The following is a 17,746-nucleotide window of genomic DNA, read 5'->3' on the forward strand; positions in this document are numbered from 1 at the left end:
AAATTCATACTCAACCTGCCACCTTGTTGCTCACTCATCAACCTGCCCACATTTTGTTTGGCCTCTTGTCTTCCTCACAGCTTAAATTCTTACATGGCTTTGACAGCACAATTAGATACATTACTCAAGATCTCTCCGTTAGTCACAGCCTGCTAACTTGTGTACCATTTATCACTACTTTCTGCTTCCTGCCCTTTAACCAATCCTTCATCCATCTTGCCCCCAACTCCATGAGTCCATGTAATAACCTTCAGTGTGGCACCTTATCAAATGCCTTTTGGAAATCCAAGCATACTACATTATTGACTCCATTTTATTTGCCCAACATCCTCAAAAATCTTAACGATTACTCTTCAGTAAAACCATGTTGATGTTGCCTGATCATACTGTGATCTTGGTGCATTGGGAAAACGCTGGAATCTGATGTTAGGCTAACTGATTTGTAGAGCTCTATTTTATCTCCTGGAATAGTGGTGTTAATTTGCTAATGTCCAATCTACTGGGACTATTCTGCAATCTAAGGAATTTTGGAAAATAGTAAGCCACGCGTTCACCATCTCTGCAGTTACCTCATTTTAAAATAATTGAATGTAGGCCATCAGGAGGGAACATGTTGGTTTTTAGTCCTTAAGTTTGTGTCATACTTTTTCTTTGCTGAGATTGATTCTTGCTGAAAAAGATGGACAGAAAGAACATGTATACACGTTGTACCTGTTTCAGCTCAGCAAGATGAGTGACGGCCATTTGCTGATTCTTTACCCAGGGCAATTCCTTGGCCATCATGGTCAAGTTGCCTGGTTTAAATTTTAAACAATGCATGGCAGTTATTTGTCAGTCACCATCAGCTGGTGCATTCCCCGCGTCAGTGCCTCTAGCAATCCAGTCCATTTGATAACCAGTTGGCATTCTCTTCTCAAATGTTTCTTCTCTTCTGTATTATATTTTGTGAGAAGTGTCCTGATGGGTGCAAGATGAAAAGTTTCAACATGTCCTTTTTTCAGAAATACTCAAGTTCTGTACGACTTAGTGACTATTTGATATTGATTCCTTTAAGATCCTCATTCATATTTGCCCCATTGGTTACCCTCGATTTCTGGCATATACTTTGTGACTTCTACTGTGCAGCCAGACACACACTATTTGTTTAATGTCGTTGACATTTCCTTATTCCCTATAATAATTATTCTTGTCACTTTATCTATATGTTTATTGTTGCTGCTCGTTAAGTGCAGTGTCACTTACAGTAAAATTTAGGAATAGCTTAATTGTCTTTAGGTAGCACAATGCCAACGTGAAACCATTGTTAATGTTTTGTTATTGAAATGGGGAACGCAATAGCTTTTCTCACATTTTTCATCAATGTTTAGTAGAGAAAAATAAACTAGCATTTCACCTTTTTAATCACTCTTTTGTTCCCTTTTCCATTAAATGCTACTCTCCTGATTGCAGTATTTTCCACCACTGCTGCCAATGAACAGGAATCCTCATACGCCTGTTACTATGATCAAGAAAGAGATACCTATTTGGGTGATGTGTACAGTGTTGTGTGGATGGAAGACTCTGACCAGGTATGACATCAAAATAACATTTGGGGCCAGTATAAAAGGAAAATCTCTCTCCTCATAAAAAGTGGTCAATGCTGAAATCTGATTGGTATAAATGTACACATCACTGCCCAAATCATACTGGCATGATTAACTGCTTTAATGTTCCAGTACTTGGTGTCCAGCTGCATTGGAAAGGACAAACAATTCCAGATAAATAAATCTCCAAGTTCTGACTTTTCACACATTGTATAGCAACACCTAATGCAAACAACAGAAATATGGGATGGCTCTTGCCAGCGGGAAGGGATGAAAAATTTCGGCCATGCTGTCAGATTATTCCTTGGGTAGACTAATGCAAGGCTCTATCCTGAGAACATTCTGGTAGATAATCGGAGGCTCCATTATAATTGGAAGTTGATGCTGCCTACGGCGCTGAGGACCCAGGTTCGAATCCCGGCCCTGGGTCACTGTCTGTGTGGAGTTTGCACATTCCCCCTGTGTCTGCGTGGGGTTCACCCCCACAACCCAAAGATGTGCAAGTATAGGTGAATTGGCCACACTAAATTGCCCCTTAATTGGAAAAAATAATTGGGTACTCCTAAAATTAAAAAAAATAATTGGAAGTTCAATCGTAGGAATGCTAAATAGCATTCTACAAAGGCAAATGCTTGCATTATTAAATTGCTGTCATTAGGGGCAGCACGGTGGCACAGTGGATAGCACTGGGACTACGGCGCTGAGGACCCGGGTTCGAATCCCAGCCCTGGGTCACTGTCCATGTGGAGTTTGCACATTCTCCCCGTGTCTGCGTGGGTTTCACCCCCACAACTCGAAAGATGTGCAGGTTAGGTGGATTGGCCATGCTAAATTGCCCCTTAATTGAAAAAATAATAATAATTGGGTAGTCTAAATTTTTATTTATAAAAAAAAAATTGCTGTCATTTAAAAAGGTTAAAAAGAAGTCAAACGTACAATTGTTAAAGAATTCCCGATATTGCCGTTTCATGTGCGACTTGAGGTATTTTTTAATGGCATGTGGGCTTAGCTGGCTAGGTCAGCACTTGTTGCCCATCCCTAATTGAAATGAAAATGAATGAATGAAAATCGCTTATTGTCACAAGTAGGCTTCAAATGAAGTTACTGTGAAAAGCCCCTAGTCGCCATATTCTGGCACCTGTTCGGGGAGGCTGGTACGGGAATTGAGCCAGCGCTGCTGGCTTGCCTTGGTCTGCTTTAAAAGCCAGCTATTTAGCCCAGTATGCTAAACCAGCCTCTAATTGTCCTTGATAAGGTGGCGATGAGTTGCCTTTTTGAACCACTGCAGTCCATGTGGTGTAGGTACACCCACTGTGCTATTGGAGGGAGTCCCAGGATTTTGACCCAGCGACAGTGAAGGAACGGTGATATATTTGTACAGTTAATTTAGAAACTTGCTGAATTTAGGATGTCAAAATGTGCACCACATCACATGCCTTGGATATATTTGAAACCAGGGGCTAGATTCTGCGGTCCCCAGCCGCATGTTTCTCGGAGGAATGCCATTCGCTGGCAGCGGGAATCTCTACTCCCACCACTTGGATTTCCCATTGAAGCCAGCCCATGCTGCCGGGAAACCTACGGGCCGGGGTGTGCTGCTGGCGGGAACAGAGAATCTCTACGGGCAGAGAATTCCGACCCGGATCTTCTGACTGGTATTAACATTGTAGAAATAGTGCTGTGGTACATGATTTCCATTTGTATTCTAATCTTTTTAGGAGGACCTGAGAAAAGAATCACTGCATAAACAATTCAAAATTGTAAAGAGAAAGACCAACACGAGCCATGTGCAAGAATATGGAAATTTGGTAGGGATTTGACTTTGTCATTACAATCTCGCTCAATAACCTTAGAAAGAGGAGCTAGAGCATACCACCATGTTGCTTTTAAGCCGGGGTGTGAATACAATGAGAAATAGGAGCACTGTTGACGTTACCCCCTCCCTAGCATGTTTCGCTGTTCCACAAGGTCCTGGCTGGATCCTTGCATCAACTTGATTCCTTTTGGTGCCCAGAGATCTGTTGATCACGGCCTTGACTCTGCTGAATGACTTGAGCCATCAGCAGGCAACCGGAGTAGCGAATGCCAAATATTCACAAATTTGAGTGAAGCAAATTTTCCTCGCGTCAGCCTTTAAATGGGCGTCCCCTTTGTCCCGAGACTAGGCTGCGATTTTCCACACCTGCTTTTGTTGGATGGGATTGGTGATGGGAGCAGGAAATGTCCAACACTGTCCACCCCTCCCCCAACCCGGTTTCTCGCTGTTCAATGTCAGGAACATAATTTCCATTAATTAACGTATAATTATCAGGCCTCTCCACTTGAATCAGTGTCGCGGTGAGTGGTGGGGGGGGGGGGGGGGGGGGGGGTTCCAAATGAACTTTTGTGCACTGGGGCTGCCTTTAAATATGTGTCGCAATTTTCAAACATCAAAGTCGACGGGGGGGGGGGGGCTCAGTCAGAGTTGCCTTGTGGGACCCGCCCCTTCATGGTTTTACTCTACTCCCTCACGATATGATGGCACTGGTGTTGGCAACTTCAACGCTACTTTTACCGCCCATTATCGACCTTTGCCGATATTTAGAAAGATTCCGCCCTATGTTTCCGAGTTCTAGACTTTCCAACTGGGTAGACACTTCTCAACATCTTCCCTCTCAACTTCTGAAAATCTGATGTTTTAATGAGGGTCCCTCTCATTCTTGACTCAGTCCAGAGAGTATAGTCCCATGGGGCTCAAGCTCTCCACAGGGGTCAGCCCTCGCATTCCAGGATTCCATTTAGCCTATTTTTGCATCTCCTCCAATGCAAATCTGCCTTTCCTTGGACAATTGGAATAAAATGGTACACCGTACTTTTGTTGTGGTCTCACTAAAGACCAAATGTTTGCAGCAATCACGCGTTGTAATCTCATTGTGAGAATAACAGTGGCTTTTTAATTGCTTGCTGGGCCTGCATATTAACTTTTTGTGATAGGTGTTCAGCACTGGAATCTCTCTGAATCCTGAAATGTACTGTTCTGTCACCTTTTTTAAAAAAAAAAATGGTTCTGCATTTCCATTCTTCCTACCAAGTGAATAATTGATCACTTCTCTTTTTTAAAAAATATTTTATTGAAGCATTAGTAATTTTCACAATTTAATATATTGACATTTCTAAAACAACCGCTCGGGTTGACGCACAAAATACCCCAAAAATAACAACAAACAATAAACCACGTACCTCACTTCTCCCGCCCTAGCCCAATTACCCGTATACTAAATTCCCTGTCCTTATTCAACATTAACATGCCTCTTATATTCCACCCCCCCCCCCCCCCCCCCCCCCCCCCCCCCCTTACTGCTGACGTTCAGTTTTTGTTAAAGAAATCGCTGAACAGCTGCCAACTCCGGGCAAATCCCTGTATTGATCCTCTTAGAGCGAACTTGATTTTCTCCAGACTGAGAAACTCAACCATATCGCTGACCCACACTCCTGGTTTCGGGAGCTCCGAGTCCCTCCATCTTGGCAAGATCCATCTCCGGGCCACCAGGGAGGAGAAGGCCAGAATATCCGCCTCCTTCACCCACCTTTGCCCCCAGATCTTCCGACACCCCAAATATTGCTAATTCGGGACTTGGAGTTACCCTATCTTCCAGGACTTCCAACATAACCTCTGCAAATCGCTGCCAGAATTCCCTCAGTTTCGGACATGCCCAAAACAGATGAACATGGTTGGCTGGGCTACCCACACACCGCCCACATCTGTCCTCCACCACCTCGAAGAAGCTACTCATCCGGGCTACAGTTATGTGGGCCCTGTGGACGACCTTTAACTGAATCAAGCTGAGTCTAGTACAGGACTAGGATGCATTTACCTTTTTCAAGGCTTTTTCCCACAATTCAGTGTCCAGCTCCCCTTCAACTCCTCTTCCCACTTCCTCTTCACCTCTCTGATAGGGGCCCCTTCCCACTCTAACAATTCCTTGTATATGTCCGAAACCTTCCCACCTCCAACCTTTGTTTTTGACAGCACTTTATCCTGTAGTCCCCTCGGGGGGAGGCGACAAAAGCTTGGGACCTGCCTCCGTACAATGTCCCGCACTTGAAGATACCAAAGCCCGTTCCCTCCCGGCAAGTCAAACTCCTCCTCTAATGCCTCCAAGGTCAGGAAGTCCTCCTGGATGAATAGATCCCCAAACCCCTCAATCACCGCCTGCTGCCATACCTTAAAGCCCCCATCCAGCCACCCCGGGACAAACCGCTGATTGTCACAGATCGGTGACCACACTGACGCCCCCTCCAGTCTCGTATGCTGCCTCCATTGCCCCCACACCCTGAGGGCTGCTACCACCACTGGACTTGTGTAGTACCAAGCCGGCAAGAATGGCAGGGGCGCCGTCCGTAAAGCCCCCAGAGTCGTACCTTTGCAGGTTGCTGCCTCCATCCGCTCCCAGACCGACCCCTCCCCCACTACCCACTTCCTGATCATCGATATGTTGGCAGCCCAGTAATAGTTAATAAGGCTCGGAAGGGCCAATCTCCCTTCCCCGCGGGCCCATTCCAGGAGTGTCCTCTTTACTCTCGGGGTTTTACCCGCCCATAGAAACCTCAATATCACCACATTCATACTTCTGACAAAGCCTTTGGGACAAAAATCGGGACACACTGAAAAAAGAAAAGCAGTTTCGGAAGGACCGTCATCTTCACCGTCTGAACCCTCCCCTCCAGCGTCAGTGGGAGCATGTCCCATCTACAAAAATCCCTTCTCATTTGATCCACTGCTTTACCCAAATGTAACTTGTGAAGCAGCCCCCAATCCTTGGGCACTTGAATCCCCAGATACCTAAAACGCTTCCCAACAACTTTAAAAGGTAGCTCCTTCAGCCTCCTTTCCTGCCCCATGCCTGAATCATGAACATCTCGCTTTTCCATGTTTAACTTGTAGCCTGAAAATTGCCCAAATTCTCCTAATACCTCCATGATTTTGGTCTCTTTCCCCCCCCCACCGAGTCCCTGATATAAAGCAACAAATCGTCTGCATAGAGAGAGAGACCGTTTTCCAGTCCCCCACCCCTCACTGTACCCCTCCAGGTATTCGCTGCTCTCAGAGCCAAATGGCTCTATGGCCATGGCAAACAGTAATGGGGAGAGCGCGCATCCCTGCCTTGTCCCCGACAAAGACTAAAGTATTCTGACCGAACTTGGTTAGTTCTTACATTTGCCACCGGGGCCTGGTACAGTAGCCGGACCCAATTGCAAATCCCTGCCCATGTCCAAATCTACCTAAAACATGCCATATATACTTCCACTCCATTCAGTCGAAAGCCTTCTCCGCGTCTACGGCAACTACCACCTCAGCCTCGCGCCCCTCCGCTGGCATCATAATTACATTAAGAAGCCGTCTAATGTTGGATGTCAGGTGCCTGCGCTTTACAAATCCCATCTGATCCTCCCCAATTTTCTCCGGGACGCAATCTTCTATTCGAGTGGCCAGGATCTTTGCCAATAATCTGGCATCTACATTCAAGAGGGAGATTGGCCTGTCCGATCCATAGCTCTCCGGATCCTTGTCACGCTTCAGGATGAGAGAAATTGATGCCTGTGGTACCGTTGGGGGGAGTAATCCCAGCTCCTTTGACTCGTTGAAAGCCTTAACCAGGAGCGGCCCAAGTAACCCAGAGAACCTCTCATAAAATTCCACTGGGAACCCATCAGGTCCCGGGGCTTTACCCAATTGCATTGCCCCCAGTCCATCTATCACTTCCCCAAACCCAATCGGGCCCCCCAGGGTGTCCATCAGCTCCTCATTTATCTTTAGGAACTCGAGTCTCCCCAGGAATTGATTCATGCCCTCCTCCCCATCTGTGGGTCCCGACTCGTATAGCTGGCTATAAAATTCCCAGAACTTCTTCCCCCTCAAATCCTTTATTTCCCCTATTTCTCTCGCCGCCTCCTGTTTTCTCAGCTGATATATCAGCATCGTGCTAGCTTTCTCCCCATGTTCATATATTGCCCCTTTTACCCTCCTCAGCTGACCCTCCGCCTTTCCTGTGGAAAGGAGCCCAAACTCCATTTGAAGTCTCTGATACTCTTTCAGGAGGTCCTCATTTGGAGGTCGTCATTTGGAGACTCTGAGTATCTCCTGTCCACCTGTAAGATTTCTCCTACCAACCTGTCCAGCTCCAACCGCTCAGTTTTATCCCTGTGGGCTCGAATCGAAATACATTTCCCTCTAATGACTGCTTTCAGTGCCTCCCAGACCACCCCAGCTGCAGTCTCTCCCGTGTCATTGATCTTTATGTTCCCCCGAATGGCCTCTCTCACTCGCTCACAGATCTCCTCATCCGCTAACAGCCCTGTATCTAGTCTCCAGTGTGGGCGCTGGGACATTCCCGTGTCTGCCCGTAAGTCTATCCAGTGTGGTTCATGATCTGAGACCACAATTGCTGAGTACTCAGTATCCTCAACCCCTACTAACAGTGTTTTATCCAGCATGAAGAAATCTATCCTGGAGTACACCTTGTGTACATGGGAGTAGAATGAATATTCCCTGCTCCTTGGTCTCTCATCTCCAAGGATCCACCCCTCCCATGCGCTCCATAAACCCCATTTGCCATTGCTGATAGCTTCCCTGACCTAGCACTCGAACGGTCCAGCCTCGGGTCCAGGGCCGTATTAAAGTCACCCCCCATGATCAGCCGTTGCAAGTCAAGGCCTGGGATCTTCCCCAGCACCTTCCTGATAAACGTGACATCATCCTCGTTTGGGGCATATATATTCACCAGCACCACTGCCATTCCCTCTAGCTTCCCGCTAACCATAATAAATCTGCCTCCCGGGTCTACCTCTATCCTCCTCACCTCGATTGCCACCCTTTTATTCATCAGGATAGTCACCCCTGTTGTTTTAGAGTCCAGTCCTGAGTGAAACACTTGTCCGACGCATCCCTTCTTTAATCTAATTTGGTCTCCCAGCTTCAAGTGTGTCTCCTGTAACATAGCCACTTCCGCTTTTAACTGTCTCAGGTATGTGAACATACGAGCTCTCATAACCGGCCCGTTCAGTCCATGAACATTCCATGTAACCAGTCTGGCGGGGGGGGGGGGGGGGGGGGGGGGGGGGGGTGGCTTTTGCCCCCCTCCCCTGTCGGTCAACCATGACCTTTCCAAGGCCAACTCCTAGCCTGTGTTCCACACCTCGCTTGATCCGCCCCTCAGCGGCGACTGCCATCTGATCTCCATCTCCAGTCTCCTAACTGTCCCTTCCCCATCAGCAGTACCCTCCCCCACTTCGTCTTTAATTTACCACTTCTCTACTTGTACTCCTCCTCGCTCTATTACTTAACTGGTCTATATCCCTTTTACAGGTTTTGTACACCTCCCTCACAGTTTACTTTCCCACCCAGCTTCGTATCATTAGTGAACTTGGACATGCTGCTTTTGGTTACCTAGCCTAATGCAGAATTTCAAATGTAGTTGGGAAATGTTTTGGCCGGAATTTTCTGGCTCTTTCCGCCGGTGGGATCTTTCGGTGATGGTGACTCACTCTCCCAGTCCCACTGGAAGCAGTGGGGTGCAGGACCCGTATAACCCCATCGACACCGCCAGGACTGGAAGACTGGCTGCTGGCCAATAACGGGCTGCCTCTGCCACTGAGAAATATAGCACAGGAGGGGCCAGAAACTCCCACCTTTATCGTGACGATTGACATTCACTAGGAATGAGTTTCTTTGCCAAGCTGACATTGCAATTCACTTATGAACTTTCTAAGTAGGCCGACCCAGCCCAGTCATTGGGTCTGTTTGTATTTCAGTCTGTGCCGTAAGTTCCGGTTTTGCTCACAAATGGAAATTTGACAGTTTTACATTACTTTAGTGTTGCACATTTGACATTTTCAAACTTGTGACATTTTGGTGCTTTTTTTTTTAACAGCCCCTACTTTAAATAATCTGAGTTGACTAAAAGCTAAATGATGTTTTGTGTTTCGCCTTGCGTTTTGCCTTTCAAAAAGGCATTTGATTGCCTTTTGGAAAGTCCCCTCGATAGTGTTTAAGTGAAGCCCTAAAATTAAAATTAATACAGTTCGTTTTAAAATAGCCAGTTGGTTTGGGTGTGATTTTTTTTTTCCCCCCCACAAAGTCAGACTTTTATGGCTTTATCACTAATGAGCCCTGCTCCAGTGCATGTGGCATCCCTTCCTATCTCTGATCTGAAATGATGGTGGAGAATTGTGGTAATGAATTTCATCAAGAGGCTAGATCTCCAATGTTATACCAAAATCAACAATGGTGAATACCCCATTACGTCTTTATATTTCAAGATCCTGTCTTTTTAAGTAGCATGTTTCACTTTCTTGCAGATAAGTGACTATTGAAATGTAACTATACAGGCAAATGCGCAGGCAGCAGTTTGGACACCACTGAGTCATACAAATAATGACCACTGGTGTTAGCTGAGGAATAAGTGACCATACTGGGCGAATTCTCCTGATTTCCTTTAAATAGCGGCAGCAAATTTCTGAGAGGCAGATAGAGCTGTAGTTAATGCAGAACCATGGAAAAACTTCCTGTTGGTGGACAATGGCGAGCTGCCCCTCCTGCTGTGTGGGAGCTGGAGAATTGCAACCTGGGTCACGTGCTCAAGTTCTGGAATGGGGCACGCAGCCCTTGTGACTCACCAAACACAGCTCACATGATTGAAAGCTGCTCATTAAAGGTAATACTAAATATAGGAATCGTTTCATATTTTGTTTTTTCAATCCTCAGACACTTTCCCATATGAAACTGAATGCATTCCAGGGCTCTAAGAAGGCTCCCCTCAACACAAGACAGCCCCTGCCAGATATTGTGGATGCAGTGCCAAGTCCAGATGTTGCTCTTTCCATTCTTAAACGCAAGTACATGACCACAAACAGCATTGAGAAGGCTCAGAAGTACCTGTTGGAGATCAATACACTCCTGCAGGTGAGCACAACACAGACGTCACCCAACCTGACATTTTCTCTCTCTCTGAAATTAAGGTTCTGGGAAATGGTTGAGATATTGAATAATCAATTCAAACTCATTTTGTCTGCAGTGAACCATGTCCAGTGATAATTCCATTAGTATCATAGGAATATAGAGTGCTCTACTGAGAATGTGAATCTACATTAATCAGCTTGGTTTATAATAGAATTTACCCTGACATCGGGGGGGGGGAATTTTCATTGAGGAGGCGGGTATACAAAAAGGCGGCTACCTACCATATTTTCATTCTATCGAGGTAGGGTGGGATGGAGAACAAAATCTTCTAACAACCTTGAAGAGCTCTCAGAGAAAACACTACTGTAGTTTAAATACTGGGGTGGCAGAAAACTTTTTTGAAGAAGATACTTAAAAGAAAAGGTATATACACCCCCAAGTCCTCAAGTAGTTGTAAAAACAAATGGGTATTCAGTAACCACAGCAAAGACGAGATTTCAATCCTTTTAATGACCTCCAAAAATTGTCAGTCAACTGTCTACAAACCCCACTCCAGGATTTGAGCTCAGCAATCAAACCAGATGCTCCAGTGTGTCAGTGAGGGAGTGCGACATTGTCAGGGTTGCCATGTTTCTGATGAGACATTCAACTGAGGCCCCATTTACCTGCTCGGGTGGATAGAAATGATCGCATAGCTGTATATCAGAAGAGCAGGGGAGTTATACAGTCTGGCCTGGATAATTTTACCCTTCAATTAGCATCACAAAAACAGATTATCTGGCCATGATCACATTTGCAGCTTGAGAGTTTGTTTTCCACAAATTGGCTTCCATGGTCCTATATTGCAATCTTTACGACATGTCAAAAGTACATTATTGGTTTTAAGCAGTTTGGGGCATCCAGTGGACGTGAAAATATATAAATGCAAGCTTCCCTCTGTCTCTCCCCCTGTCCTCTTCCTCCTCTCTTCCCTCCCCCCCCCCATTTGCCATTTGTTCCTTACTGGACAATCTGTATTGGTAATATTAAAGTGATGATTACACTCAGACTTGCAGACTTGGGAGAGGAAATAGATCAAATTCATTTTCTTTCGTGATTGAACCACCAGGGGAGTTTTATTGCAAATGCAAACAGAGTTAACCTTTCGAGTCCAGATGTTTCTCTTCTCTACAGATGCTGCTAGACCGGCTGAGTTTATCCAGACCTTTTTGTTTTTATTTCAGATTTCCAGCATCCGCAGTATTTTGCTTTTAATATTATTACTGTAAGTGCAGTCTGGTCTGGTTCTAAGTTTTTTTCAGAGCATTAATAGGTGTGTGAGAACTGGACAAGGTTATCAGGTGTTAAAATAAAATGCAGATGTATTAGACAAATTTACCCGTCTGTTTGAAAAATATTTATCAGATTAACCTGTTTTATTATTAGTCATGGCTCGATACAACTGAATGGTTCATCAGGCCTTCTCAAAAGGCCAAAATCCTGTTGTTTTTGGACATGTTATATTTGATGCAAAATCCTGCATAATAAACGTAATAACCAAGAACTCTTGTGCAAAATACCTTTTTACTTGGAAATAATTATTGTGATACCCATTCTTAGTATACAATGACATTTTTGAGGTTGCGTTTTTAATGACCCCTCTGGATAGATACAGCCAGCAACAAGAAGACTTAAGTGAATGCACCCTCCCGTGTATATTTCGTAAATGTAATTGGACATTTTCGGGTTTCTTCATGCAATACTGCTTTTTGAATATTAAACAGCATATCTATTTTTTGGCAGAATAAGCATCTCATCCAGGAGACCATGCAAAAGATTGTGTCCATTGTCACAGAATCTGAGGAGCAGGCAGCACAGATTCTAAACTCCCGAAATCGTATCCGTGACCATGCTTGCTACCAGGCTGCAAACTATCACTTCAAAACACGCTGCTTTAACTGGCACGCACCACTGGTAAATATATAATGAGTTCATTTTAAAAACTAGTTTTACAAAAATACCTTCTTGGATCAGGTATTGCTTTATGGGGGCACCAGTCACACCGTAGGTTTGCTAACAAAATGTGTCCATCAGAATTTAGATTCTGCATGATGACAGAGAAAGAGTATGAAGGTTACATTTGTTACCAGCTTGTTGTAAAATGGCGATCAAGCCATAGCTGTTGCAGAAGGATGGCGATAGCTCAGCTTAAAACAAATGAACACAAACTGGGAGAAAGTTTGTTTCCCATCTTCATCATTGTGCTGCGGCAGTTCTAGTAACAATCCACTGTGCTTCAAATAGAAGGGATCCTTCCCTGTCTGAGACTGGGCACAAGGTGCTGGCTTGCTGGGCGCCAGCTTAGCAGAGTCCACTCTTGTCATTGTTGGCCATCCATGCCATCCGTAGAATTCCCAGGCTGGAAATCGGAAGCGGTCGTCCCCAACTCTCATCCTTTTCCCTAGCTTGCTGATAGTGAGGAATCTAGATGTGTGTTGCTCGTTTTCACGAGATTGTTCCATCATTGTTCACTGAGATTAATCAATTTAAACGCGGATCACTGCTGCTGGCTGCACAATAATCTTTGTAAATGCAGTAAACGTCTGGCTAAGATAACATGAGATTCAGGTTGGTGACCCAGACTCCGCTCAATGTGCAACATAGCAGAAAGCTAACCTCTTGGTTGAGGAGCTGGAGGGCAACTTCTCCCAGTGGAGCTGCATCTGAGCATGTTATTGCAATCACAGGGAAAAACAACTTCCTTGATGTCCGTCCCAATTGTGTCATATATGTAACTTAACAAACCAATCTTGTGGTACAGCAATTGTCTCTTAATTATCATTCTTCATAAAACGACACGCCTACGGACTATCTGACTTCCGAATCACTGAAGCTTAGTGAACATATCATCATTGATTTCTTTACATGGTGTGAAAAAGTTAATTATAATAATTTATAATATTGTTGTTTTCTCTTTAGTATGAATATGCACTGAGACAACTTTATGCTTTAGTCAATCTTTGTGAAGAAGGCTTCTCACTAAACAGGTAATGCTTGTGTTTTCAATTTAACAGAACATATTGTTTGAGTGATGGGCTGAATTTTACGTGCCCCTGGCGTGCTTGTTTCTCACAAGGGGGCACATAAAATGGGCTTGACAGCTATCCCACCACCTTTCCGCCACCCACCCCCATAATGTGGCAACTGGATGGGTGCCAGGATCAGCAGCCATATTAAAATGACCAATTTGGGGTCAATTAGTCTCAAACTATGCTGCCTGCACCTCAATAGGTCTGGCAAGGGCAGCGAGGTGGGCTAAAGGGCAGGAAGAAAGTTTTTTTTGAGGGGAGGGGCCCTTCGGGGCCAGTACTTTGCCAATCTCAGGGCTGCCCCTTACTTAGACAGTGGACCCCTTTCCTTCTTACCAGCTCCTTCTCTTAAACCCATCCTCTCCCGAATGCTCCCAAACCCTCCTCACCCCAGACCCTAAACTTAGCTTTTTAAGGTACTCTAGGCCTTTAGCTCCCCTCTTTAGCTACAGTCCTGGCAGTTGTCACAGACGCCCTCCTGGAGTTGCCGGGACTAATACAGCTGCCGGCCAAACGGGCGAGGGGGTGGAAGTCCCACTTGGCCCTCATTAATGAGCTCCGCAGCACTTTATTGCGACGGGGCAGGTTGGTGAGGAGCCGGTCTGTTTCACGCCAGAGTGGTTTCTGGAAGGATGTGCCACCCGCCCCTCCCATATTATTACGTCCTCTGTGTAATGAACATTACACAGTGTGTTGACTTAAATTCATTTATAAAACAAGCAATAAATGGAAGAAGCTGGTAGTAAAGTTGGAATCTTTATGATACCCAACACTAGTCTGAAGGGGAGGAATGTACTCTTTATAGGGACTCCTCCATTCTCCTCGCTCCCAGCAATATTTTGAATCCAATCCAGTGAAAGTAGATCAAGCTCTTGGTATCTTTTATTTCATTGATGATCCAGCAATAATTTGTGTTTCACAGTTAATATGTAGATCATTTGAATAACCCATCTTATCTACTTTTTATAGCATCCTTCAAGCCATGGATAAAGTGTGCCTATTGAGAAGTTAAAAGGGACCAAACTATATGTTTAGAAAAGTTCCCTCCTTATCTCGCATGGGACTTCAGGGATTGAGAATAACTGAACACATTGCGTTTGATTTCTGTTTAATTTGCTGTGAAAGGGATCTCCCTTCTCCACGCCACCCCCCCCCCCCCCCCCCCCCCATACCCCGCCTTTTATCTCTTCATTACTAATGGATTGTCAGGTGAAATGTATCGACTGTTAGAACAGTTTCAGTGATGATTATTTTCAGTCTTGTGCTCCAGTTGCCTTACTGACACAGAGCTGCTCTCTGTGCAATATGCACTTTGTAACCGCACGTGATTTATTTTCCTTGAGTGCAATTGGCGTGTAAGTGAATCATAAGGAATTGGGCGAGGGGAAATCACTAATTATTGCACTTCTGTCACTGTAATACAGATGTTAACTGAAACAATAAACGAATGTTTAAAAACAAATATTTTACCTTTTCTACATGCTTAAAATGAAATCTCAAACTTTCAGTAGTAAATCCAGTTGTAACATCAAACATGTTCACGTAAATATACACATAGATGTCTTCTGTCTAGCACTGTCTCAATCTATGTAATGCTATCTTCTAATTGAAAATACATTCCTAATGTCTCAAAATAGTAAAAGGGGAAGGTCTTCAAGCAGCTGAAGGTGTTTTGAGGAAGCTGCACCTGTATATTTCCAGCATTTTCTTTTTTTTTTAAACTTCAGCTACTGCTGATTGGGAGGTCTTGGGGCACAGTGGTTAGTGTCACTACCTCTGGGCCAGAAGGTGTGGGTTCAAGTACCATCACAGGATTTGATGATCAAGAAAGTTCTGTTCATAACGTGACAAAATGGGTTTAGTATCAACCTACAAATCCTCCCAGTGCACGCCAATGGCAGGCAGTGAGAGTGATTCTCGGACAGCCGTATGCTCGGAAGAAAGTTGGAGCATCTACTGTCTATCCATAGCTTCAGACTATAACATGAATGTAAAAAGTGCATGTTGCCACAGCAACTGGATCCCAAGTGAATTGTGACCCCCTCCCTTAACTGCTGATTGCCGTCTTGTCATCCCCACATGAAAGGTTCAGTGAGGATGTCGGGTGGGAATACAGTTATCCTGGGCAGTGATGCCTTCCATGGAATGTTGACATTTATTCAACTGAGGATGAAGATGGACAATAGCAGACGGTTCAATAAAGGAAGATCTGGCCGGGTGTATATAACAGGTATATATGTTCCACCCCACCTCTCTCAAAGAACCACCATTTGGGCGAGGCACCAAATACATGTGGAACTCCAGCAAAAATTGAGCTTCAGCAGAGGAGAAAACTGGAATGTAAAAACCTAGTTCAGCTTTGATTGTCTCAATACAGTCATTTGAAGCCCTGGAGCTACACTTGAGTCATCTCTGAACTATTCCCAATATATTCGTTTTGGGCACCCAAATCTTAGATTTTCTAAATGTCATGGGTTTTTACCAGGTTCTGAGGGTTGTTGTCTTTATTCGTGTCTTCACAATTTTCTGATACTTTTGCCTCTCCGTTGCTCCACAGTGAGTGGATGCTTTCTGTCAATTGCTGTTCATCATATTCTCATCCTCTTCATTCTTTGCTAACGTGCACCCATTCACTGTGTGGACACATTTTATATTTCCTGGTCAAAAGTTTGCCGCTGAACCAAGATTTAAAAAAAAAAAAATGTATTAAATTGAAGAAAATAAGGAGGCTGGTCGATTTATGCACTATGAAGAATAGAGATTAGTAAAGATGGTATTGAATACAACAATTGAGAAAGTTGTATGATTTGCTAAGATAGATGTTGTTGATTTTTTTCACTTGGTATCTACGGTTTGGATTTGTAACTCTGAAATAAAAACATGTCAATGAATAAGTAATGTTATGTCAAAGAAATTTTGTTCAGTTGCCTTCTTGCTATTCTTGCTCTATTGTTTTCCAGACTTCAAACCACATTTTCTTTCAACTTCCCACGGCAAAACACTCTTTTTCTGTGAATCTTATTTATTCTTCCTCTGTTGACCTCCATGTTTGGAATGTAGTAGTTGGATTAGAATTGTCTGACGAGGAGTCATGTGGACCAATTCTCTTCTTGTCTCAGCCTACTGTATGCACTTGAGAATAATTGGCATGACACCCATGTTTGTCTACAATTTTGGGCAAAAGAAATGATTATACTTTCGGCACTGAAAGAACTGGCTGAGTTGAGTAAGTGTCTGGCACTTTAAGGTTTGTACGGCAGTATATGCTTCATTCATTAGCTTTTTATTCAATAATGGTCCTGCCAGAGTTCAAGGTCCGACTATGTCAGGTGATCTTTAGTAAATGACCCCCCACCATCTCGTTTGTTTGATGAAAATGAACGATCAACGTGAAACGGTTACCGTTAAAACTACCAACCGGTTTCTATCTCCCTGATCTGGTTATTTTGACAGCAACCCAAGAAGTAAACCGCGCACTTTATTTATGATACAAAATACCAAATTCCAAAGTAATCTAGTCAAGATCGCTACAAAAGAAATCACAATTGTACGCCAGTAAATGGGTACATTAGTACTGATTAAACAAACAAAAGTTTAATGAGCATCATGCACATTTTGTCCAGTTCACTTCGGAATGTTCCCAGTCTGCCCTCCCCTTCAGTGCAGTGCTTGCTTCACATCTGTACGTTTATTCTACAGTCTGTTTCTCATCTCTTACCAACACCACCAAAGCAACGTCACAGCAGAAATGGAAGGACATCATGATCTGTTGGTATTTAGTTGGCCACATCTGTTGTATAGATGGGGCATCACATGACTTCAATTCCCTTCATGAATTTTTCATTCGTGCATAAAAGCTAATTATAGCTGAGGGGCGATGGTGAAGAGTGTGACCCAACCCCAAGTTTTTCCACATTTTTTAAAGCAGGAGTACAGGAATTGGGGATAGAAACTCATCCTTTGATCCTCTTGACCTTCCCATCGATCTGTCCATCTTTGGCTCCTCACACAATTTAAAATCTCCACCCATAATTAGTTGGTACATATCCAAGTCCAGGATTGCTCCCACTAACTCCTTTTATGAGCCTTGCGTCGTCCCAGTTGGGCGCATATACGTTGACGTGTACCACTGGCAGTCCCCTCCAACACCCCACTCA

The 17,746-nt window shown here is 44.3% G+C and overlaps 1 protein-coding gene across 5 annotated transcripts in view; it reads left to right on the forward strand.

Annotated features, from left to right (window-relative positions):
- The window catches only part of lgmn (legumain), a 57,980-nt gene extending 41,493 nt beyond the window's left edge, over positions 1 to 16,487 (forward strand). For 4 of the 5 annotated variants that reach the window (XM_038775200.1, XM_038775209.1, XM_038775226.1 and 1 more), the window contains exons 9-14: positions 1,450 to 1,568; positions 3,302 to 3,391; positions 10,327 to 10,524; positions 12,304 to 12,474; positions 13,480 to 13,547; positions 14,559 to 14,601. In XM_038775200.1, the coding sequence (XP_038631128.1) occupies positions 1,450 to 1,568; positions 3,302 to 3,391; positions 10,327 to 10,524; positions 12,304 to 12,474; positions 13,480 to 13,547; positions 14,559 to 14,601 (689 nt within the window). Of the gene's footprint in view, positions 1 to 1,449; positions 1,569 to 3,301; positions 3,392 to 10,326; positions 10,525 to 12,303; positions 12,475 to 13,479; positions 13,548 to 14,558 lie in introns of all 5 variants that reach the window. The other variant, XM_038775194.1, reaches the window with a different exon arrangement.
- Positions 16,488 to 17,746: the final 1,259 nt, after the last annotated feature.

The sequence above is a fragment of the Scyliorhinus canicula genome, chromosome 2 (genome assembly GCF_902713615.1).
Source record: "Scyliorhinus canicula chromosome 2, sScyCan1.1, whole genome shotgun sequence".
Lineage (NCBI taxonomy): Eukaryota > Metazoa > Chordata > Chondrichthyes > Carcharhiniformes > Scyliorhinidae > Scyliorhinus > Scyliorhinus canicula.